At 38.1% G+C, this 26785-nt stretch overlaps 1 protein-coding gene across 7 annotated transcripts in view; it reads left to right on the plus strand.

The window, feature by feature from the left end:
- The window catches only part of LOC126253041 (longitudinals lacking protein, isoforms H/M/V), a 176176-nt gene that overhangs the window by 147393 nt on the left and 1998 nt on the right, over window positions 1-26785 (plus strand). For 6 of the 7 annotated variants that reach the window (XM_049954124.1, XM_049954116.1, XM_049954164.1 and 3 more), the window contains one exon: window positions 3268-3688. In XM_049954124.1, the coding sequence (XP_049810081.1) occupies window positions 3268-3688 (421 nt within the window). Of the gene's footprint in view, window positions 1-3267; window positions 4086-26785 lie in introns of those variants that run through there. The other variant, XM_049954133.1, reaches the window with a different exon arrangement.

Genomic DNA, 26785 nt, shown 5'->3' on the forward strand with positions numbered 1-26785 from the left:
GGCGGAGGCCTGTAGCTGACCGGAGTTAGTGTGGCTGCTGTGCCCAATGTGGAGAAATGAGCTCCATTGGACAGTCTAAGGACATGGCTGGTGCAATCCAGGAGTGAAGGTGAGTTGTGTGCTGATGAAATGCAGATGTGGCCAATGCTGAGTCCAACATGGAGAACTCATACGAGGTGCAGAGTGGACACTTGGACACAGCTCAGAGTGAACAGTTGCACTGGGGCGAAGGGAGCTACTATTGGGAGACTGGCAGGATGCAGTCAGTGGCCCGAAGTGACTCAAAATGTGAGGTGGTGCAGGATGGCCAGGTGGCGTCCTTTATAGCTGCCTTGTGGAAGAATACTGCCATGGCGATCAGCAGGCAAGTCATCAGAAGATTAATTAATGCCCACAGTGGCAACATTTATTGTGGCAACTCTTGCACTGCTTGTAGGGAAGTGTGTTACTGTGGCAGTTGCAGGAGATGCAGTTGACAATTCAATGTGCTTGTGTTATTTTCATACTGTTTTCTTGCGATGGCCTGCAGTGGAGTCGCCAGTGGCTGGAAAGATGGGAAGCCACAGTATATGCCTGGGTGATTAGAAATATAAGTAAATGGTAGTTGGGGTGGATGGACTAGTCACTGAGAGAATCGTGCAGTTATGGTTGACTTTTTGATTAAGTGAAAAGTGCAACTTTTAGTTGTTGAGTTATCTCTGAACTCTGAGCTAGTAACTACTGTTGCCATGTTGGACTGTACCACAGCAATGAATCAACATTGCAAGAGGATTACCAAATGTCTGTTTAATACCTGACAAAAAATACTCCCAAATTTTCAGGGTGTGAGGACAAAAGAAAACATGCCGCTCATTACGACTTACACCCATAGATATCACCATTTATTTATCCAGTAGACGCATTTTGTCTTAACAGCATGAAAAAGATATATGGCTATGGGAAGGAGAACTGTTCTTCATATGGTATTATTAAAATGGCCTGCAATTATTGAAAATCAATTTTGGGTTGCAATTTTGTGCTCTTCGATACATACACTACCGAGCAATGGAAGTAATGGCTAGAGGGGCAAGTACATAAGATTCCTCCTCCACCTTTTCTGCACATGCTCCATCTCCCGTGTTCTCACCATGGTGCTCATTTGTCACAAGTTGGAATCCTTTGGCCAAAGGCCCATGCATGGGGCTGAACCTTGCCATTGAACAGTACTGTCTGGTACATGTATACATTACTAGATGCTCATTTGGAAAGGTATGATTACCAAATTGTCAGATGGCACACTGCAATAAAGATTTTACTGCCAGAAGCAAACAGTGACTTCTTTTAAACAATTTCTTATGCTGTGAAACAATAGATCGAGAGTGTTCAAAAATGGTGTGGTGAAATAGGAGCCATATCTTCATTCTTTGGCCCTGCATTATTACTAATTTATTCCTGTGTGGATTATGTTGTATATTATAGCAAAATACACTATTGCTGCTTTTCTCATAAATTATAAAGCGGGTTCAGTAAATATTTAAGCATTGATTACCTCATCATGTCAGTTTTGACCTCAATGCGAAGTAGAAAATATGAATCTTCTGCTCCCCACAACTGATATCGGCAAATGTGCCAACACAGTTCTGCCTCATGATGATAAATTTTTGTGAGCAGAGAGGATATTGTAAAATGACAGTAAAGGGCAGCATTTATTGCTTTAATAAAGGGAAAGAGCAAGAAACAGAAACATAAGAGGTATTATATTGTTGTTTAATTATCCTGCCCTGAAGAACTAAATGTATCAGAAATTCAGTATTGAAGGAATCATTTGAAGCAATAACACTTGCATCATTGTATTGAATTTTATTGGATACTTTCGTTCAGAGAGTCATTTTCTTGAAAATTGTCATTGTGGTGCATGCACATAGCTCAAATTTCCACAATAACACCATCAAGGGCTTCCTCGCATAAATTCTGAACCTTGTTAATTTGGAATGTACAATTTGTGGACGCAACCTTTCCTTTCACTAGCACCCATAAATTTTCTAATGGGTTTTACTGGCAGTGGTAACAGGAAAACCTCACAATCTCATGGCCATTTCTGCTGCTAAATTAAGTCTAAATAAATCAAAATGATTGTAAAGATGGTTATTGTGTCGAACTTCCTCAAACATTTTTGCAATCGTTTAGCAGCTCAAAATTGAAAGTTTTCTCTTCTAGGCTCTGCACGTATAATTTGTTCCTTGTCTGTGTTTGAATTATTTCTCCTTTTTTAGATTATAACTGGTGTTATCCACAGGAGTCACATAATGCTCTTATAAATCAATTAATAAATGCCATGTATTATGCAGTGTTTAAACACACTTTTATTCATCTTTTCATGATAATCATTAGATTTGCTAAATGTAGAGGTTAGCTTTGCACTCTTGATAATGTCGTATTGAGATGGCCCTTTGACAGGCAGTCCCTCTGTTTTCTTTGCCATTTCGCCATTTGACACTTTCAGCCATTGTCTTTCGAAGCCTACCAGATACGGTTCCTGACATGGTTTCGATTGAATATAACAAAAAATAATAAAATGACAATTTTCTTTTCAGATGTTATACATTTTTCTCAGGAAATTTGCCCTAGCTGCTTCAATATTGAATCTTTCCAGCATATACATCTTTCATCAAAACTTCCTTTCTTAACCGCAGGTTTCCATTCTCCATCCTTCTGCACCTACTTTCTATATTGTTCTGAGTGAAACATCCTACAACTTTGTAGTTGTGGTCCGTGAAGCTTATAAGATTTCGTCTCTTCTGGGATTGCCTAAATTCTTACACCTTGTGTATGTCTTTGTGTGTCTTCTGTCATCTCAAATCGCACACAAGAACAGCGTAATCAATGCAACACTTCCGTACAGCGAATGTACAGGCAACTGACTCAGCAGAATTTCAAAGGTAGGTTTGTGTGTGTGTGTGTGTGTGTGTGTGTGTGTGTGTGTGTGTGTGTGTTATAGACACTGCTTCTTATGATACTATATGGGCAGCAGCTGTCACAGAAATGACATTGTGCCAACAGGGTGCTCTTAGCCATGAGTCAAGCCAGTCTAGGTCAGAGGCTTTTCATTGGCAGTTACAAACAAAGGGAAGACAAGGTGTGGGAGAACTAGCATCCTCCTCCCCAGCTGCTTTTGTTTTAGTATGAAACATACTAATAACTGTGACCTTATGTTAATTTCATACTAATAACTCTCCGTCCCCCATGTGTGTTTCACATCAAGTAATTTAAGTTTTCTTTTGCCTACAGTGTTAGAGATTTCTGGTCAGAATCTGGTCCTGCTGACGTTCTAGCTAAAGTGCAGAGGAAAGAAATCACACTGTTTCGAGCAGCAGAAATGTTAAATGTGACAGTGACGACTCTTGCAAACTACCTTTCTACATTGCGCCAGTATGAAGGAGATGAAAGCCTTGATGATGCAAGAGATCACGATGATATGTTTGGAGATACATATAAAACACCAGTTAAGAAATTTACGTCAGCTCTTGAAAATAATCCTGATATCACTATTGTGAAACAGGAACCACCAGGGACAATGATGAACCATGAACAGATTGATAATGATAGTGCCCTTCCTTCAGTTGGAACAAATGATGCAGACCATTCCGACACAAAAACTGTTGGTAGCCATCTACCAACAAATGGAGTAGATGACGAGGGAGGTGAATAGGTAAGTATTGTTGGTTGCTCAGATGAAAACTGCTTTGTTGTTGATAGTGATGGTGGTAATGATGGTGATGGTGGTGGTGATAATAACAGTAATAATAAAAGTTGGCTGTGATACTGCATAACTGTAATGCGTAGGATTTCTGCAGAGTAAAATGGCGCGTCTGGGAAACTACTTTTCTGTAATTAAAAAGCATGCCACAGTGACTGGTGTTAAAGAATGTAAAAAAATTGCCAACTTAGTAAGGATATAAGTGTGGTAATGTAAAAGATGGTGGCAAATTAGAATAATCTAAATAAATTTACAGATAATCAAGGAAAGACAGTGAAATAAATTCAGCAGATGTAACTTTTAAACAATGTACAAGGTTTGGTGGAGAAGGGAGGAGGGAAGTTAACTTAGAAAACCAGGGAGTATGTCATTTGGTAAAAGAGAGGAAGTTCTTCATTTGGAAACATTTGTATGTTTCTAAACTGTACTATCCACAACAATATAATTTCATTGTTTTATGCCACTTTGATCCTGTTGTAGTTATGAATTTTTTAAGTTGTAATGATGAAATATTTTCATATTGCTTATGCCAGTGGCCTTGCCACAGTGGTAACACTGGTTCCAATCAGATCACCGAAGTGAAGCACTGTCGGGCTGAGCTAGCTCTAGCATGGGTGACCATCTGGTGTATCGAGCACTGTTGGCAAGCAGGGTTCACTCAGCCCTTGTGAAGCAAACTTAGGAGCTACTTGATTGAGAAGTAGCTGCTCCGGTCTCATAAACTTACATACGGCCAGGAGAGCACTGTACTGACCACGTGCTCCTCCATATCCGCATCCAGTGACGCCTGTGAGCTGAGGATGACACGGTGGCCAGTCGGTACACTTGGGCCTTCATGGCCTGTTTGGGTGGAGTTTCGTTTTTCATATTCCTTAATGTCCTATCTTTGTTATAACTGTCTCATGTGTTTTCTTCATTTGAGAATCATTTGATATGCTGGTAGGCCAAGTTAATCTTCTTTGAACAGGCATTTCTTTTCTGCTGTCAGGTTATAGTTCCTTGCGGAGTTACGAGGCACCACTTGATGTTCCCTCTGAATGTTTTTTTTGTTGAAGGCTTTATGGCTGCATTCAGGTAGCTATTAATAAATTATGTAACATTTTCAAATTGACAAGAACGTAACAACCATAAGCCTCCCATAAGAGCTGAAAAATGGCACTAATGTAAACATTCATATATGGACAGTGATGTTACAAAATTGTACCCATTGTGTTAAATTGCTGCTATAGTCTTGATTTATACTGTAACATAATGTGAGATGTGTTTTTGATAAAACTGCTAAGTACTGTCTAGTCATATCTCTTTTTTAATTTTTTGTAATTTTTTTCTTCCTTTTATCCCTAGCCTCTTCATGCTCCCCATCTTCCTCTCCAATGTCACACCATTTCCATTTCAGGGTCCACATATGATGGGCTTCTCTTAATGAAGCTACTAACACTTACTTTTGTTTTGGATAAATTTGAAGAACATCATTGTGATTAAGAAAATGAGAAAATTGCATTAAATTTTATTTAGTTACAAACAATCACGAAGAAATGTATGATGAGATAAAAGAAATTATTCAGGTAGTGAAGGGAGACGAAAATTTAATAGTAATGGGTGACTGGAATTCGAGAGTAGGAAAAGGGAGAGAAGGAAACATAGTAGGTGAATATGGATTGGGGCTAAGAAATGAAAGAGGAAGCCGCCTGGTAGAGTTTTGCACAGAGCATAACTTAATCATAGCTAACACTTGGTTCAAGAATCATGAAAGAAGGTTGTATACATGGAAGAATCCTGGAGTTACTAGAAGGTATCAGATAGATTATATAATGGTGAGACCATTTAGGAACCAGGTTTTAAATTGTAACACATTTCCAGGGGCAGATGTGGACTCTGACCACAATGTATTGGTTATGAACTGTAGATTAAAACTGAAGAAACTGCAAAAAGATGGGAATTTAAGGAGATGGGACCTGGATAAACTGAAAGAACCAGAGGTTGTACAGAGTTTCAGGGAGAGCATAAGGGAACAATTGACAGGAATGGGGGAAAGAAGTACAGCAGCAGAAGAAGAATGGGTTCCTCTGAGGGATGAAGTAGTGAAGGTAGCAGAGGATCAAGTAGGTAAAAAGACGAGGGCGAGTAGAAATCCTTGGGTAACAGAAGAAATATTTAACTTAATTGGCGAAAGGAGAAAATATAAAAATGCAGTAAATGAAGCAGGCAAAAAGGAATAGACGTCTCAAAAATGAGATCGACAGGAAGTGTAAAATGGCTAAGCAGGGATGGCTAGAGGGCAAATGTAAGGATGTAGAGGCTTATTTCACTAGGGGTAAGATAGATACTGCCTACAGGAAAATTAGAAAGACCTTTGGAGAAAAGAGAACAACTTGTATGAATATAAAGAGCTCAGATGGAAACCCAGTTCTAAGCAAAGAAGGGAAAGCAGAAAGGTGGAAGGAGTATATAGAGTATATCTATACAGGGGCGATGTCCTCGAGGACAATATTATGGAAATGGGAGAGGATGTAGATGAAGATGAAATGGGAGATATGATACTGCATGAAGAGTTTGACAGAGCACTGAAAGACCTAAGTCGAAACAAGGCCCCGGGAGTAGACAACATTCCATTAGAACTACTGATGGCCTTGGGAGAGCCAGTCCTGACAAAACTCTACCATCTGGTGAGCAAGATGTATGAGACAGGCGAAATACACTCAGACTTCAAGAAGAATATAATAATTCCAATCCCAAAGAAAGCAGGTGTTGACAGATGTGAAAATTACCGAACTATTAGTTTAATAAGTCACAGCTGCAAAATACTAACGCAAATTCTTTACAGACGAATGGAAAAACTGGTAGAAGCCGACCTTGGGGAAGATCAGTTTGGATTCCGTAGAAATATTGGAACACGTGAGGCAATACTGCCCTTACGACTTATCTTAGAAGAAAGATTAAGGAAAGGCAAACCTACATTTCTAGCATTTGTAGACTTAGAGAAAGCTTTTGACAATGTTGACTGTAATACTCTTTCAAATTCTAAAGGCGGCAGGGGTAAAATACAGGGAGCGAAAGGCTATTTACAATTTGTACAGAAACCAGATGGCAGTTATAAGAGTCGAGGAGCATGAAAGGGAAGCAGTGGTTGGGAAGGGAGTGAGACAGGGTTGTAGCCTCTCCCTGATGTTATTCAAGTTGTATATTGAGCAAGCAGTAAAGGAAACAAAAGAAAAATTCGGAGTGGGTATTGAAGTCCACGGAGAAGAAATAAAAACGTTGAGGTTTGCTGATGACATTGTAATTCTGTCAGAGACAGCAAAGGACTTGGAAGAGCAGTTGAACGGAATGGACAGTGTCTTGAAAGGAGGATATAAAATAAACAATAACAAAAGCAAAATGAGGGTAATGGAATGTAGTCGAATTAAGTCGGGTGATGCTGAGGGAATTAGATTAGGAAATGAGACACTTAAAGTTGTAAAAGAGTTTTGCTATTTGGGGAGCAAAATAACTGATGATGGTTGAAGTAGAGAGGATATAAAATGTAGACAGGCAATGGCAAGGAAAGCTTTTCTGAAGAAGAGAAATTTGTTAATATCGAGTATAGATATAAGTGTCAGGAAGATATTTCTGAAAGTATTTGTATGGAGTGTAGCCATGTATGGAAGTGAAACGTGGACGATAAATAGTTTGGACAAGAAGAGAATAGAAGCTTTCAAAATATGGTGCTACAGAAGAATGCTGAAGATTAGATGGGTAGATCACATAACTAATGAGGAGGTATTGAATAGAATTGGGGAGGAGCGGAGCTTGTGGCAAAACGTGACAAAAAGAAGGGACCGGTTAGTAGGACGTGTTCTGAGATGAGATTAGATTAGTTTACGTTCCATAGATCTGTGCTGAGGAGATCCTCGTGGATGTGGAACAAGTCAATTTTTTTTTATTTATTTTTTTTTAAATTTTTTTTAAGCTGAAATAACTATACTAATAGTATGAATATATACAGTACATCATTTGTTTCTGTTAAAAAATTCGTCAATGGAGTAGAAGGAGTTGGCCACTAGTAAGTCTTTCAGGCTCCTTTTAAACTGGTATTTATTTGTAACTAAATTTTTTATGTTTACTGGCAAATTATTGAAGATGAGTGTTCCTGAGTAGTGGACCCCTTTTTGAACTAAAGAAGTGCTTTTAAGTCCTTGTGCAGATCATTTTTGTTCCTGGTATTGTATGTATGAACTGAGCTGTTTGTTGGAAAAAAGAGATATATTATTTAGGACAAATTTCATGAAAGAGTAAATATACTGAGATGCAGTAGTTAGTATACCCAGTTCTTTGAAGAGGTTTCTACAGTACGTCTGTGAATTTACTCCACAAATAATATGTATTACATGCTTTTAGACTCAGAAAACTTTTGTTTGACTTGAAGAGTTACCCCAAAATATTATACCATATGACATTATGGAATGAAAGTAGGCAAAGTATGCAAGCTTTTTAATTTTTATGTCGCCTATATCTGCTAACACTCGAATTGCAAATACAGATTTGTTAAGGTGTTTCTGCAGTTCTGTGGTGTGCTCTTCCCAACTGAATTTATTATAAAGTTGTAATCCAAGGAATTTAAGACTGTCAACTTCTTCTATCTGCTCTTCTTCGTATTTTATGCATATGCTGGGTGGAAACCTCTTACAGGTTCTAAATTGCATATAGTGAGTCTTTTCGAAGTTTAATGTCAGTGTGTTGGCTTCAAACCATTTATTAATATCCATGAAAATATCATTAGCAGATCTCTCTAGACCTACACTTGACATACTATTTATTGCAATACTTGTGTCATCTGCAAACAAAACGAACTCTGCTTCTGGCAGTGTAACTGATGAGAGATCATTAATGTACACAAGAAAAAGCAATGGCCCTAAGATGGATCCTTGTGGGACACCACATGTAATTTCTTCCCATTCTGATGATGACTGATGACTTAATTCACTAGTCCCTTGCACTTACACCCTTTGTTTCCTGTTAGTGAGGTATGGCTTGAACCATTTTGCAGTTGCCAGTTGGCAACACTGCGCCGACGCGGACTCTTCGAGTATTTGCTGCACTAAATAATTATACAAAGCGTTGTTATTAAGCTATTTTTAAACGTGTACAGGTGTTATAAATATAATATAAGTGTTGTTGAATTAGTGGAAGTGTTAGTGAAGTATAAAATAAGATTAAACGGGGTAAGAAGCGTACTTTTCTTCTCGCGCCTGTAGCACGAATCCTAGGCCTAATTTCACGCGCGCGAATCGTAAAGTAAGCAGTGAATTAAACTTATAGATAAACGTTTCCAGTTGGTATAAATATAATATAAGTGTTGTTACATTAGTGGAAGTGTTAGTGAAGTGTTTAAGAGGATTAAACGGGGTAAGAAGTTTATTTTCCTTCTCGTGCCTATAGCACGGATTTTAGGCTTAATTTCATGCGCGCGTATCGTAAGTAAACAGTGAGTTATATGTAATCACCATTTTTTTTTATTCAGTACTCTTTCAATTTATTTATATCTGCCTGAATAGTTTCTAGGGTCCTTTGTTTACGTTTTAGTCACTACTTAAATCAGCTTATACGATTTCTGTTTTTACCATGAGTGAGAAGTGTGTGACATGCCGTAGGATCGTTAGTTCCGGGGTATGGTGTGATGGGTGCTGTAGTTTCTTTCATTGGGGTGAATGTAGTGGTGTGGGAAATGGGGACATAAATGAGGCTCACCAGTGGTATTGTAGGATCTGCAGTAGAGATAGGAAAATACTGGAACAGGAAGGGAAAATTGCAGCTCTTCAAGCTGACCTAGACAAGGCAAGGGAGGATCTGGACAGGTTAAAGAGGGAGAAGGGTGAACAGAGGTGGGAAGTGGCAACAGGTAATAGGGGGAACAGGCAAAGGAGAGCATCAGACAGCTTTGTCATAAATCTTGAAAATAGATTTGACCTGTTGCCTCAGTCAGAATCGGATGAGCCTCGTGTAGCTGAAGCTGTAGAAAGGGCACAACAAGCTTTCAAGGACTTGAAAAAGGTAGGGAAATTTGTAAAGAGAAAGAAAGTTCTGTTGTCAGGTAGTTCCCATGGTAGAGGTGTTGGCAAACTACTGCAGGAAAATCTAGGTCCAGAGTACCAGGTCACAAACTTTTTCAAGCCTAGTGCAGATCTGGGTCAGGTAACAGAGGATGTAGGTGCTTTATGCAAGGATTTCACAAAGGAGGATGCCGTGGTTATAGTGGGTGGTCCGGGAAATAGAATTGGCAGAGACTCTGAATATTCCATAGAGAGTGACCTGGTGAAGATAGCGTCAGCAACGAAGCATACGAGTGTGGGATTTGTGTCTGTGTTGAGATGCCATGATCGGCCTCATTTGAACTCTTCCGTAGGGAGGGTGAACTTGGAGTTGGAGTGGCTGCTTAGGACGGATATAGGGTCCCATATTGGTTTGATTCCTGTGGATGCTATCGATAGGTGGGACTACACTAGGCATGGCCTTCACCTCAATAGGAAAGGGAAGGGAAAACTGTCTGGGTTGATTGCAGAAAACTTAAGGGGGGACACCGGCACAAGTGGTAAAATACCATTGGTCACAGGTGTCAGAGGGATGCCTTTTTTAGGATAGGGAAGGGGGAAAGAAAACGAGTTTTAAGAGAAATTGGCACACACACTCAGTTTGAGAAAACAGATGAACAGGAGTCAGATTTTATCATACAGCCTCCATTTAAACAGTGTTTAACAGAAAGTAATCAGAAACTGCCAGTTCATCTTCGCCAAAGCAGTTACAATCCCATTAGTATGCAGTATCAGTTATCTTTATTACACCAGAACATTCCGGGACTTAGAAATAAAGTTGATGAACTACTCATTTGTATCGATGAAATGAATTCATCTAACCAAATTGACATAATCTACCTCTCTGAACATCAAGTGACCACTGATATAGATATGTTAGACATTTCAGGATTTAAGCTAGCTTCCTACTTCTGCAGAGTAGATATGGATGGAGGAGGAGTTGCCACATTTATCAAAAACTGCCATAAATTCAAGAACATTGACATTAATAAATTCTGTTTAGAGCAGCATCTAGAAGCATGTGCAACAGAAGTAGAGTTCCATAACAGATCCTATATAATAATAACTATTTACCGATCACCTGCAGGAAATTATAATCTATTCTTAGATCATCTAGAAGCTCTTTTGGGTTATTTAACAGGAAGAAACAAAGAAATTTTGATTGCTGGTGACTTTAATACAGATTTTCTAATGCAATCTTCCAGTAAACATTCACTGCAGTTAGTAATGTTGTCTTTCAATCTAACTCACACTGTAAACTTTCCAACTAGGATCACTAAATCCTCAAGGACAGCCATTGATAACATTTTTATAGACAAATCAAAGGAACAAAATCATATCATAAAATCTGTTATAAATGGACTATCAGATCATGACATGCAGCTCCTTGTTTTAGATGTAAATTGTAAGCAGATTATCGAGACTGCTAAATCCGAGTACAGAGGAGTAGTCAGTCAACCAAAAATTGAGTATCTTGGAAAACTGCTCAAAGATACGAACTGGAAAGATGTTTATAGTGCTCATGGCATGAATGAAAAATATAACACGTTCATGAACAATGTCAGTACCATGTTGGAAAACTGTTTTCCTCTAAAACTTACTCAAATTAAACAGAAGTCTATAATAAAACCATGGATTACACAAGGAATAAAGATTTCCTGTAAGACAAAAAGGAAAATGTGTCTGTCAACCAAGAATAGCTCCAATGCTGATGATTTAGCTAAATACAAGGAATACTGTAAAACATTAAAAAAAAAGTAATTCAGATGTCTAAACAAATGCACTACGAGAAGAAGATAGCAATGTCAGGGAACAAAATAAAAACAATATGGGATATAATGAAAGAGCAGACTGGTAGAACCAGAAAGGAACAGGAGCAAATAGCACTAAGGGTAGATGACACATTAGTAACTGATGGGCATAGTGTGGCAAATCTATTTAACAAGTACTTTATATCCGTTACTGATAGAATGGGACTTTCAGGATCAGTAAATAATGTCCTTGAATATCTGAAACTAGCCTTCACAAATAGCTTCAAGTACATGAATATATCGCTCACTTCACCAAAAGAAATAACGCCCATAATAAAATCTTTAAAAACAAAGCATTCTAGTGGGTACGATGAAATATCAACAAAGTTAATTAAGGCATGTTCTTGTGAGTTTAGTACAATTCTAAATTACTTGTGTAACCTGTCAATTATAACTGGGACATTTCCTGACTGGCTAAAATATGCAGATGTTAAACCTCTATTCAAGAATGGGGATAAAGAGATACCATCAAACTACAGACCGATTTCACTTTTGCCAGAATTCTCAAAATTTTTAGAAAAAGTAATGTACAGGCAGCTGCTCAACCATCTGACCACAAATAACATATTATCAAGAACACAGTTTGGATTTCTGAAGGGTTCTGATATCGGGAAGGCTATTTACACCTACAGTGAAAATGTACTTAATTCATTAAATAACAAATTACAAGCAGCAGGTATTTTCTGTGATTTGTCAAAGGCATTTGATTGTGTGAACCACAACATCCTTTTAAGTAAATTAGAATTCTATGATGTCACGGGCAGTGCTGCAAAATGGTTCAAGTCATACCTCACTAACAGGAAACAAAGGGTGTCAGTGCAAGGGACTAGGCATCAAGGGATCACCAATTTAGTATTGGAGGGCAGCGTGGAGGGTAAAAATCGTAGAGGGAGACCAAGAGATGAATACACTAAGCAGATTCAGAAAGATGTGGGGACCCGATGACCTCAGAAGTTAAGTCGCATAGTGCTCAGAGCCATTTGAACCAGAGCCAGAAAGATGTGTGTTGCAGTAAGTACTGGGTGATGAGGAAGCTTGCAGAGGATAGGGTAACATGGAGAGCTGCATCAAACCAGTCTCAGGACTGAAGACCACAACAACAACAACAACAACAACCAATCGAGCTCAGTTTGGGGCCATATACTGTACTTCAGAGCCAAAGAACTCACATAATGCAAATCTTCCTCTTCCTTCTTTAAAATATATCTAGTTCATAAATCATTGCAAATTATCAACAATTTACTATTGTCACAGTGAGAGTTACTTATATAATTTGAAACCTTTTCACATTTTACTGTGCGTTCAGTGTATTATGTCATCTGCGTTCCCCCACTCTGCCAATTTTATAGAAGATTGACCTGTGCCACAGCTTAATCTGAACTGCAAACATCGACATGTAATTAACTACTGCATAACTCCCACCCTCTACAAAAAAATAAAGCTAATGCATTAATCATTCATGTATGACCTTATGAGGATACGCTTCTATAATATAATCTGTTAATTATTATGTTGCAGCAAATGCCACGGTAAACCAACACACTGGTTTGGAATTGTCTAATGTAATGAATGAGATCCTGTTATTGAACAGGTATTAACGTGGAAGCGTTGAAACACACTAAACAGAATTATAAATATTACTAGATTGCAATGTCAAATGTATTCTTTCATTTTCGCACACATGTAGCCAAAATGCTATAACTGGCATATTGACTATCTTATCAAAATAAAAATGTAGTAGGTTAACTTTTTATAGTTGGGGTTCAAAATCATGTAAAATTTTTTGAAGGACATCATAGTTGCCTTGGTTGCAAAAACTGTTTGTTCATGAAAACAGTTACTACAGTTTTGACCATGTGGCCATTTTCAATTAGTTTTCTCTGAAAACTTTTTGCTTCAGCACATATCAAAACTATGAAAAATATTTTACATGTGCAGGGTAATTATAATGTCCATGAAACATTTTAAAAAATCTGCACAGGGAAATAGCTAAACATAACATTTAGTGAATGGTGCCCCTCCACATATCCACAACTGTGTATGAGTTTACCTGAAAGAGACATTGCCACATTGCTGGATAGGTTGTGTTGCAACTGCTGAACTAGCACTACTCAAGTGCCCACAATGGTCACTGGACTCAGTGCTTTGTGATCTTTGCTTGCGGCATTACATCATTGATAATGTTTGCATGGAATATCTGTATCACAGCACCTTGAACTATGACAGTGCAATGCAATAGCTGTTCTTACCATCACTCCTGAACTGATTTGGGTATAGGTAGAATTGGACCGTCGAGTAGATGTGTGCTGTGTGATAAAGTATGGACACACATAACATTTATGAACACTCTAAAAGAAAACAAACTTTTTGTCTTTTACATAGCCCATTGTTTGTTAAATTGCTCTTGACCATTTATCTCTGTTGATTTTTTGAAGTGTTTCATTCACTTCATGCTTAGTCTGTATTGTCATCATCACTTCAGTGGGCTGAATATTTAACATTGTCATCATCTTTGGCATAAACAACATTAAACCATTTCACATACATTACACTGATGGCAACTGAGACTGTTGGTGGGAAGAAGATATTCAGAGGTCATGTTTTTCTGTCTGCAGAACAAGTTCTTGTCTCTGATAGTGGGCATCAAGAACCAAATTATGTCTGCACTCAGGTGGTGAATGACAACGAAAGTTTACATGTTGCCAGCTGCATATCTTTCTACTCAAGGATAACCACCACGAAACTGACCATATACTTGAATTCCCACAGAATAATTGTCCAACTTAGGACATTCAATAGCCAGTTGTTCAGTTTGCGCTATGGTATGATTTGGAGGCTTTCTTGCAACACCAGTTTCCTCAGACTCGAGAGATGGGAACTTGTTCTGCAGTGTATCCTCTTATCCCACCACCCAACTGAAATCTGAGACAGTTCTTACATAATAATTGAATTGTTTAAGAAAATAGAGATGTTGTAAAGCCCTCTCCCCTACCATTTCTATTTATAGTTGCAACATTACTCGTATCCTTCATCACTACTTGAGTATTAATCACTGTTTAGAATCTCTGTTAACATATCTGCAAGCCTCATTTTATGTCCTCATTCAGCCTCAAAAGAGGATATAATAAATGATGATAGGAATTTTCAGTAAAGTTGTAGACACTCCTTATATTCAAATTACTGTCAGTAGACATTTATTTTAACACCAGTGCTGAAACGATCAATTTGCTGTTTCAGATAGTTAAAAATTTTTAAAAAATACCGTCAAACCTAAATCAACGAATGGTAGCTGACAGTGATTGATTGTAACTGACTGTGACTGACTGACTACCGAAGACAAATTGACAGTGACTCGATGCTTAACAGAGATTGACTGATCACAGCTATTTATTTGCCACTAGCAATTGCATTGTTCACCATGCCTGTTTTCAGATGTTCATAGAAATTTTTTTAATTTATGTTCACAAAATAATAAAATACATATCAATTAAATTTTCAATGGATATTTTAAAAACCGGAATTATGGGCAGTACTTGTACACCTATGAAAATTAATTTATTTTATTTAACTAATCACAAATTATTCAGTAAATGACTTTGGTACTGTCCTCTACTTTTATGGACACAGTAGTCTAGTGAACTCAATCAAAAGTATCCCAGAAACAAAATCTTATGTTTGAAATATTTCATTAACTAACATATTTTCCCAGTAATTATATTCATTTTTAGCAACAACAAAAATGAGCTTCAAAGTAGTTATACTGGATTTTTGTAAGTGTTACATTTGAGAAGTCATCCAGTTCTGCGTTTCTTCCAAAAATAATGTTTTTCAACAGCAAAGTTTCCTAAATTTAAAAACAAGATAGGAAAACTTATGAAGGCAGAAGAAAAGGTATTTAAAATGCGATACTGTGTATGTGAGGACTGTTGAGAAAGTAATGACCAATAGGTCACAAACCAGAAACGGCAGTGAAAATCCAATGAATTTTTGCACATATGTTTTGGGCATTGTTTCTAGTACGCCTGTCGATCATGTTACATCGCTTTTTTCAGTTCTGAGCAAACAGTCAGCATGTAAAGATGCCTATAACAGTAGGGTCTGCCACCAGGTATGGGTTATCACTGCGCACCTGATTTCAAGCAACCTCACATTAGGTACCTGTCATGCATTTTCTTCTTCATGAAATTCTTGGTCGCACACTGCAGAGACAATGAGGATGACCCTACAGTGTTTTTGATGGGAAGTGTTGGTCACCCACCTTACAGCCCAGACTTGGCTGCCTCTGATGTTCATTCCTGCTCACATGAACCACTGGCTATGAAAACATTTTGGCACAGACAGTGAACTGCAGACTTTGTATAGAGAAGTGGCTGATAGAACAAGCAGCTGCCTCCTATGATGAGGGTATTGGAAAGTTAGCACAATGCTAAGACGAATGTCTTAAATTGGAGCAGCAACTATTTAGAGAAGTAACTGGAAGATATTGCAAACTGTTGCAAATAAAATGTTTTTCGTTTTCACTGTGGTTTCCATTTCATGACAAATCGGATCTTACTTTCCAAATAGTCCTCGTAAATAATGAAACGGACACTGCTGTCAAGCTAGTCAATAAATGGGGCCTTATATTTTAAACTATAAGAATCATAAAAAGTAAATCTCTTTAAAGAATTTCACACTTTGCATGTCCTATGTACATACATAAGAATAGAAGAAAAAATATTATTTGTAAGGAATGATACCAAGACAAGTGAATCTGGTCCACCTTGCTGTGTTTCAAGTGTGTAGTACTATCCAAATACTTTCTTCTGCAGCCTTTTGCTAAATGATAGGTTGTTGAAATGAGAATGAATCAGATTTTATGCAATTCATTGACAAATTACGCTTCTAGGTAGTTGTACAAAATCTTTCATGCGAGAGGGGAGGTACTTTCCTAATGCAGCTGTTGGGAATTTATCACAAATACAACAACTTCGGTGCAGTGAGGTGTCTTGTAGCTCATACTTTGCCACTGTTATTGTTGTTTACTTGTATCATTGACCACAAAAATGTTGTCAATGTGATTCTGGTTACAGCTCTTTTGGCACCACATTCCATGATCGGTACCAAGCATACCTGGCATCTTTTAACATTCTCTCCAGTGATTTTCATAAATCATTTTGTCGTTTATGTGAATGCACCTGTATAGTCACTGCTTTTCAGTCCAAATTGCGAGTCCTTTTTTAAAATTTTTACTACATTTACATGAAACTTCCTATTTGTTAAAAAATTTTCCCAAAATTCATCAGGGTTTTTTTCCAAATTTCTTGTGTGCATACCTTGAAATACTCTTTTAAGATGTAGATTCGTAAACCCTACAGCTAGATAGATTTTAATATTGTCTATTACATTGTACACTCTGATGCCCCCTCTGCCAAACATATCCTCATTATATTAGCATTGCTATTCATAGCTCCAATATGTGTAAAACCAACTAATTTTGGCTCATTGTTTGTCCAAGCCTCCATATTCCTTACAAAGATCAACCTAGATAAGATCTTTTGAACTAATTATCTCCTCATCCACAATCTATCTCTAAATACAGTACTAAAAGTGTTGTCACCTCATACTCTTTTCCAATTATCAGTGACAAAAATGTTATCAGCTATTACACCAGTTCACTCTTACCAATCATTTGAAACCACAATCTTCATGTCACCAGCATGATCGTTAATAATTTTCTGCGCAATATCTGCAATTTTTTGTACAGCTATTGCTTTCAGAATAGAGTTTTGGTTCCTCATTCTGTTCCAATTTTTACACACACCACAAGCATATGTTCTTTATTCGTCATTTTCATGTACTTGTTCTTGTTGTATCATGTATTTTTTCTCCTTCAAATAGAAATATTTTTTTCATTGCCCCTGTCTGCTGTTAACTGCCCCAGTTGAATGGATTCCTTATTTTCTTTCTTGGTGAGTTGGTTGTTCACTTTCATGCCGTCTTCTTAGGACAGTGTTTTTATTTTAATGTTGTAAATCGGACAGATTGCTACTCACCATATAGAGTAGATGTTGAGTCACAAACAGGCACAACAGAAAGACTACTAAACATGTGACCTTTCATCCATAAGGTCCTCTAGTATTAAAAAAAAATTAAAAAAATATATATATATAATAATAATAGTAATAATAATAATAATAATAATAATAATAATAATAATAATAATAATAAAATTTCAGTTGACATATGTAGAATACAAAGACACAAATACAGACATTAGACCATTCTTGCATAGACCACCAAATAGCCCACAAGTCGAAACAACAATAAAAACTATCAACACAATCATACACAACAAAATAAATGAATACACAACTATGGAAGAGTTAAAACTACTGGTTTATGTAGGAGCACTCACTACACTAAATATACACACTAGGCAGAGATCAGAACCAACCAACACACAGAAGAAACCCACAAAACCAGCATGGCAACACAGGCTACAGATCAGAATAGAAAAACTGAGAAAAGACATCGGACAGTTAACACAATTTATAAGAAATGAAATATCAGACAAAAAACGAAAAAGGTTAGGTAAAATCTCACAACAAGAAGCAATAGAGCAATTAGATGAAAAGAAGCAAAAATTACAAGCTTTGGCCAAACGACTTAGAAGATACAAAAAAAGTGAAAATAGAAGGAAACAAAACCAAACATTCAACACAAACCAAAAGAAATTTTACCAAACAATAGATAACACACACATAAAAATAGACAATCCACCAAACATAAGAGACATGGAACACTTCTGGAGCAGCATATGGTCAAACCCGGTACAACATAACAGGCATGCACGGTGGATACAAGCAGAAACAGATACATACAAGATGATACCACAAATGCCTGAAGTGATAATTTTGCAACATGAAGTCACCCGAGCAATTAATTCTACGCACAATTGGAAAGCCCCTGGAAATGATAAAATAGCAAATTTCTGGCTAAAGAAGTTCACCTCAACACATTCACATCTAACTAAATTATTTAACAGTTACATTGCAGACCCATACATATTCCCTGATACACTTACACATGGAATAACTTATCTGAAACCTAAAGATCAAGCAGACACAGCAAACCCAGCTAAATATCGCCCCATAACATGCCTACCAACAATCTACAAAATATTAACTTCAGTCATTACACAGAAATTAATGACACATACAACACAGAACAAAATTATAAATGAAGAACAAAAAGGCTGCTGCAAAGGAGCGCGAGGATGTAAAGAGCAACTGATAATAGATGCAGAGGTGACATATCAAGCTAAAACTAAACAAAGGTCTCTACACTACGCATACATTGATTACCAAAAAGCTTTTGATAGTGTACCCCACTCATGGTTACTACAAATATTGGAAATATACAAAGTAGATCCTAAATTGATACAGTTCCTAGACATAGTAATGAAAAACCGGAAAACCACACTTAATATCCAAACAAATTCAGATAATATCACATCACAGCCAATACAGATTAAGCGTGGAATATACCAAGGAGACTCATTAAGTCCTTTCTGGTTCTGCCTTGCTCTGAACCCACTATCCAACATACTAAATAATACAAATTATGGATACAATATTACTGGAACATACCCGCACAAAATCACACATTTGCTATACATGGATGATCTAAAACTACTGGCAGCAACAAATCAACAACTCAACCAATTACTAAAGATAACAGAAGTATTCAGCAATGATATAAATATGGCTTTTGGAACAGACAAATGTAAGAAAAATAGCATAGTCAAGGGAAAACACACTAAACAAGAAGATTACATATTGGATAACCACAGCGACTGCATAGAAGCGATGGAAAAAACGGATGCCTATAAATATCTAGGATACAGACAAAAAATAGGAATAGATAATACAAATATTAAAGAAGAACTAAAAGAAAAATATAGACAAAGACTAACAAAAATACTGAAAACAGAATTGACAGCAAGAAACAAGACCAAAGCTATAAATACTTATGCCATACCAATATTGACCTACTCATTTGGAGTAGTGAAATGGAGTAACACAGACCTAGAAGCACTCAATACACTTACACGATCACAATGCCATAAATATAGAATACATCACATACATTCAGCAACAGAAAGATTCACATTAAGCAGAAAGGAAGGAGGAAGGGGATTTATCGATATAAAAAACCTACATTATGGACAGGTGGACAATTTAAGAAAATTCTTTATAGAACGAGCAGAAACTAGCAAAATACACAAAGCAATCACTCATATAAATACATCGGCTACACCACTACAATTTCATAACCACCTCTACAACCCGTTAGACCACATAACATCAACAGATACGAAGAAAGTAAATTGGAAAAAGAAAACACTTCATGGCAAGCACCCGTATCATCTAACACAGCCACACATCGATCAAGACGCATCCAACACATGGCTAAGAAAAGGCAATATATACAGTGAGACAGAAGGATTCATGATTGCAATACAGGATCAAACAATAAACACCAGGTATTACAGCAAGCATATTATTAAAGATCCCAATACCACAACAGATAAATGCAGACTTTGTAAACAACAAATAGAAACAGTAGATCACATCACAAGCGGATGTACAATACTAGCAAATACAGAATACCCCAGAAGACATGACAATGTCGCAAAAATAATACATCAACAGCTTGCCTTACAACATAAACTTTTAAAACAACAAGTTCCTACATACAAGTATGCACCACAAAATGTACTGGAGAATGATGAATACAAATTATACTGGAACAGAACCATTATAACAGATAAAACAACACCACATAACAAACCTGACATCATACTCGCCAATAAAAAGAAGAAATTAACACAACTAATCGAAATATCCATACCCAATACAACAAATATACAAAAGAAAACAGGAGAAAAAATTGAAAAATACATCCAACTGGCTGAGGAAGTCAAGGACATGTGGCATCAGGATAAAGTTGACATTATACCAATTATACTATCAACTACAGGAGTCATACCACACAATATCCACCAGTACATCAATGCAATACAGCTACATCCAAACTTGTATATACAACTACAGAAATCTGTAATTATTGATACATGTTCAATTACCCGAAAGTTCCTAAATGCGATATAACACATACCATACAGTTAAAAGGAAGTGACGCTTGATCAAGGTCCGCGTCACTTTTCATTTTTAACCAGACTTAACGTCTGAGAAAGTAAAGAATAATAATAATAATAATAATATGTTCTGCCAGTCATAAAAGGCGACGAAAAGAACAAACCACTAATAGGGCTAACCCCCCTTTTAGTGTGATCAGTTGGTTCAGGACAGAACTAAAGAAGCCTCGGACAAGCGCCGTTATGGTCGGGGACGACGCTTGAACCCTATGCCCGCCCACAATGGTAACGACACTGCTAGCCAACTGGAAAATGATTCAAATCCAGATAGAGGTGTTTTGCAGGAAATGCTTCCTGCAGCCACCCTAGAAGGAAAATAAAGACAGAGGATGAGATGGTCAGATGAAGTTAATCGACACCTCATGTTCTGTTATTACCAAGCAACAAACCTAGGAACCAACACAACTGGATACAGGTCACAAGTATACACAACATTTATTACCAGATACCCAGAATTAAAATTTTTAACAGAACAATGACTAGCTGATCAGATCCGTGTAATAATCAAAAATAACAGGATACCCCAGTCAGAATTAGAAAACATCAAACAACAACAAATACTGGAACAAAATAATGTGCAATCAGAAGAAGAAGAAAATACAGTAATGGACTCAAACATCCCAGAGCAAACAAACAAAGAACAACACGCATCAATTAAACAATCAGAGCAAAACGAAATCTTAAGGCAGCCACCAGAACAAGCACAAATAGAACACGAAGTGACACACATGTTAGATATAGAAGAAAAATTTCAGCTGACGTATATAGAATACAAAGACACAAATACAGACATTAGACCATTCTTGCATAGACCACCAAATAACCCACAAGTCGAAACAACAATAACAACTATCAACACACTCATACACAACAAAATAAATGAAAATACAACTATGGAAGAGTTACAACTACTGGTTTATATAGGAGCACTCACTACACTAAATATACACACTAGGCAGAGATCAGAACCGACCAACGCACAGAAGAAAACCACAAAACCAGCATGGCAATACAGGCTACAGATCAGAATAGAAAAACTGAGAAAAGACATCGGACAGCTAACACAATTTATAAGAAATGAAATGTCAGACAAAAAACGAAAAAGGTTAGGTAAAATCTCACAACAAGAAGCGATAGAGCAACTAGATGAAAAGAAGCAGAAATTACAAGCATTGGCCAAACGACTTAGAAGATACAAAAAAGTGAAAATAGAAGGAAACAAAACCAAACATTCAACACAAACCAAAAGAAATTTTACCAAACAATAGATAACACACACATAAAAATAGACAATCCACCAAACATAACAGACATGGAACTCTTCTGGAGCAACATATGGTCAAACCCGGTACAACATAACAGGCATGCACGGTGGATACAAGCAGAAACAGATACGTACAAGATGATACCACAAATGCCTGAAGTGATAATTTTGCAACATGAAGTCACCCAAGCAATTAATTCTACTCACAACTGGAAAGCCCCTGGAAAAGATAAAATAGCAAATTTCTGGCTAAAGAAATTCACCTCAACATATTCACATCTAACTAAATTATTTAACAGTTACATTGCAGACCCATACACATTCCCTGATACACTTACACATGTAATAACTTATCTGAAACCTAAAGATCAAGCAGACACAGCAAACCCAGCTAAATATCGCCTCATAACATGCCTACCAACAATATACAAAATATTAACTTCAGTCATTACACAGAAATTAATGACACATAAAACACAGAACAAAATTATAAATGAAGAACAAAAAGGCTGTTGCAAAGGAGCACGAGGATGTAAAGAGCAACTTATAATAGATGCAGAGGTGACATATCAAGCTAAAACTAAACAAAGGTCTCTACACTATGCATACATTGATTACCAAAAAGCTTTTGATAGTGTACCCCACTCATGGTTACTACAAATATTGGAAATATACAAAGTAGATCCTAAATTGATACAGTTCCTAAACGTAGTAATGAAAGATTGGAAAACCACACTTAATATCCAAACAAATTCAAATAATATCACATCACAGCCAATACAGATTACGCGTGGAATATATCAAGGAGACTCATTAAGTCTTTTCTGGTTCTGCCTTGCTCTGAACCCACTATCCAACATGCTAAATAATACAAATTATGGATATAACATTACTGGAACATACCCACACAAAATCACACATCTGCTATACATGGATGATCTAAAACTACTGGCAGCAACAAATCAACAACTCAACCAATTACTAAAGATCACAGAAGTATTCAGCAATGATATAAATATGGCTTTTGGAACAGACAAATGTACAAAAAATAGCATAGTCAAGGGAAAACACACTAAACAAGAAGATTACATATTGGATAACCACAGTGACCGCATAGAAGCGATGGAAAAAACAGATGCCTATAAATATCTAGGATACAGACAAAAAATAGGAATAGATAATACAAATATTAAAGAAGAACTAAAAGAAAAATATAGACAAAGACTAACAAAAATACTGAAAACAGAATTGACAGCAAGAAACAAGACAAAAGCTATAAATACTTACGCTATACCAATATTGACCTACTCATTTGGAGTAGTGAAATGGAGTAACACAGACCTAGAAGCACTCAATACACTTACACGATCACAATGCCACAAATATAGAATACATCACATACATTCAGCAACTGAAAGATTCACATTAAGCAGAAAGGAAGGAGGAAGGGGATTTATCGACAAAAAAAAAAAAACCTACATTATGGACAGGTAGACAATTTAAGAAAATTCTTTATAGAACGAGCAGAAACTAGCAAAATACACAAAGCAATCACTCATATAAATACATCGGCTACACCACTGCAATTTCATAACCACTTCTACAACCCTTTAGATCACATAACATCAACAGATACGAAGAAAGTAAATTGGAAAAAGAAAACACTACATGGCAAGCACCCGTATCATCTAACACAGCCACACATCGATCAAGACGCATCCAACACATGGCTAAGAAAAGGCAATATATACAGTGAGACAGAAGGATTCATGATTGCAATACAGGATCAAACAATAAACACCAGATATTACAGCAAGCATATTATTAAAGATCCCAATACCACAACAGATAAATGCAGACTTTGTAAACAACAAATAGAAACAGTAGATCACATCACAAGTGGATGTACAATACTAGCAAATACAGAATACCCCAGAAGACATGACAATGTAGCAAAAATAATACATCAACAGCTTGCCTTACAACATAAACTTATAAAACAACATGTTCCCACATACAAGTATGCACCACAAAATGTACTGGAGAACGATAAATACAAATTATACTGGAACAGAACCATTATAACAGATAAAACAACACCACATAACAAACCTGACATCATACTCGCCAATAAAAAGAAGAAATTAACACAACTAATCGAAATATCCATACCCAATACAACAAATATACAAAAGAAAACAGGAGAAAAAATTGAAAAATACATCCAACTGGCTGAGGAAGTCAAGGACATGTGGCATCAGGATAAAGTTGACATTATACCAATTATACTATCAACTACAGGAGTCATACCACACAATATCCACCAGTACATCAATGCAATACAGCTACATCCAAACTTGTATATACAACTACAGAAATCTGTAATTATTGATACATGTTCAATTACCCGAAAGTTCCTAAATGCGATATAACACATACCATACAGTTAAAAGGAAGTGACGCTTGATCAAGGTCCGCGTCACTTTCCATTTTTAACCAGACTTAACGTCTGAGAAAGTAAAGAAATAATAACAATAAAAAAGGGAGAGAGTGCACCTACATACGTCCCAAGACGTGCGCGTGCATGTGGACGGATGCGCGCGCGCGCGCGCGCGCACGCACACACACACACACACACACACACACACACACACACACACACACAGGCTTTTGCAATCACTATCTCTGCTCTGACCACCAAGGCTGGGCTGCCAGCAACTGCAACTGTTGGGAGAAGCATTTGTGGTGGCGGTAAGGGGGATAGGTGGTTGAACCTGACAGCTCGCTGAGTCCTTTTACCCGGTAGTTCCTGCAAATCACAATAACAGTGATACAGCCAGTGTTGGCAGATAGGATGCTTCGAAAAGACCACCCAGAAACAAATTCTTGGTACAGCGATGGTCACCTACATGGCACCATCCTATAACAACCTATTCATGGGCCATGTAGAAGAATGCTTCCTAATCACCAGAATCCCAAACCCTTCATCTGGTTCAGAGTCATTGATGTCTTTATCTGAACCAAGGGTGTGGAGTCTCCTCTAAAACCTTAACACCTTCTCCCTCATTAGTTCCACTTGGTCCTCCTCAACCTGTCCTCACTCACATTGTTTCCCATCTTTGCCCTCACCATCTGTCTCATTTAATCTCTTCACTCCCCAGTCCACTTCGTTTCCCCTCTCCCCCCTCCAAACTACTTCATTTCCCCTCTTTGCATACCCACATCTGCTTCGTTTCCCCTTTAAGCACACACCCATCTGTTTCATTTTCCGTTTAAGTACACACCTTCCTGCTCCATTTCCCATCTAAACACACATCCAACTGCTTTGTTGCCCGTCGAAGCACACATCCTTCTACCTTGTTTCCCCTCTTTGCACATTCCCATCTGCCTCATTTCCTCTCTTTGCACAGCCGTCCGGAATGGCCGAGCTGTTCTAGGTGCTACAGTCTGGAACCGTGCGACTGCTACGGTCGCAGGTTCGAATCCTGCCTTAGGTTAGTTAGGTTTAAGTAGTTCTAAGTTCTAGGGGACTGATGACCTCAAAAGTTAAGTCCCATAGTGCTCAGAGCCTCTCTTTGCACAGTCCCATTTGCCTCGTTTCCTCTCTTTGCACAGTCCCATCTGCCTCGTTTCCTCTCTTTGCAGAGTCCCATCTGCCTCGTTTCCTCTCTTTGCAGAGTCCCATCTGCCTCGTTTCCTCTCTTTGCAGAGTCCCATCTGCCTCGTTTCCTCTCTTTGCAGAGTCCCATCTGCCTCGTTTCCTCTCTTTGCAGAGTCCCATCTGCCTCGTTTCCTCTCTTTGCAGAGTCCCATCTGCCTCGTTTCCTCTCTTTGCAGAGTCCCATCTGCCTCGTTTCCTCTCTTTGCAGAGTCCCATCTGCCTCGTTTCCTCTCTTTGCAGAGTCCCATCTGCCTCGTTTCCTCTCTTTGCAGAGTCCCATCTGCCTCGTTTCCTCTCTTTGCAGAGTCCCATCTGCCTCGTTTCCTCTCTTTGCAGAGTCCCATCTGCCTCGTTTCCTCTCTTTGCAGAGTCCCATCTGCCTCGTTTCCTCTCTTTGCAGAGTCCCATCTGCCTCGTTTCCTCTCTTTGCAGAGTCCCATCTGCCTCGTTTCCTCTCTTTGCAGAGTCCCATCTGCCTCGTCTCCTCTCTTTGCAGAGTCCCATCTGCCTCGTCTCCTCTCTTTGCAGAGTCCCATCTGCCTCGTCTCCTCTCTTTGCAGAGTCCCATCTGCCTCGTCTCCTCTCTTTGCAGAGTCCCATCTGCCTCGTCTCCTCTCTTTGCAGAGTCCCATCTGCCTCGTCTCCTCTCTTTGCAGAGTCCCATCTGCCTCGTCTCCTCTCTTTGCAGAGTCCCATCTGCCTCGTCTCCTCTCTTTGCAGAGTCCCATCTGCCTCGTCTCCTCTCTTTGCAGAGTCCCATCTGCCTCGTCTCCTCTCTTTGCAGAGTCCCATCTGCCTCGTCTCCTCTCTTTGCAGAGTCCCATCTGCCTCGTCTCCTCTCTTTTTGCAGAGTCCCATCTGCCTCGTCTCCTCTCTTTTTGCAGAGTCCCATCTGCCTCGTCTCCTCTCTTTTTGCAGAGTCCCATCTGCCTCGTCTCCTCTCTTTTTGCAGAGTCCCATCTGCCTCGTCTCCTCTCTTTTTGCAGAGTCCCATCTGCCTCGTCTCCTCTCTTTTTGCAGAGTCCCATCTGCCTCGTCTCCTC

The sequence above is a fragment of the Schistocerca nitens genome, chromosome 1 (assembly GCF_023898315.1).
Source record: "Schistocerca nitens isolate TAMUIC-IGC-003100 chromosome 1, iqSchNite1.1, whole genome shotgun sequence".
Taxonomy (NCBI): Eukaryota; Metazoa; Arthropoda; class Insecta; order Orthoptera; family Acrididae; genus Schistocerca; species Schistocerca nitens.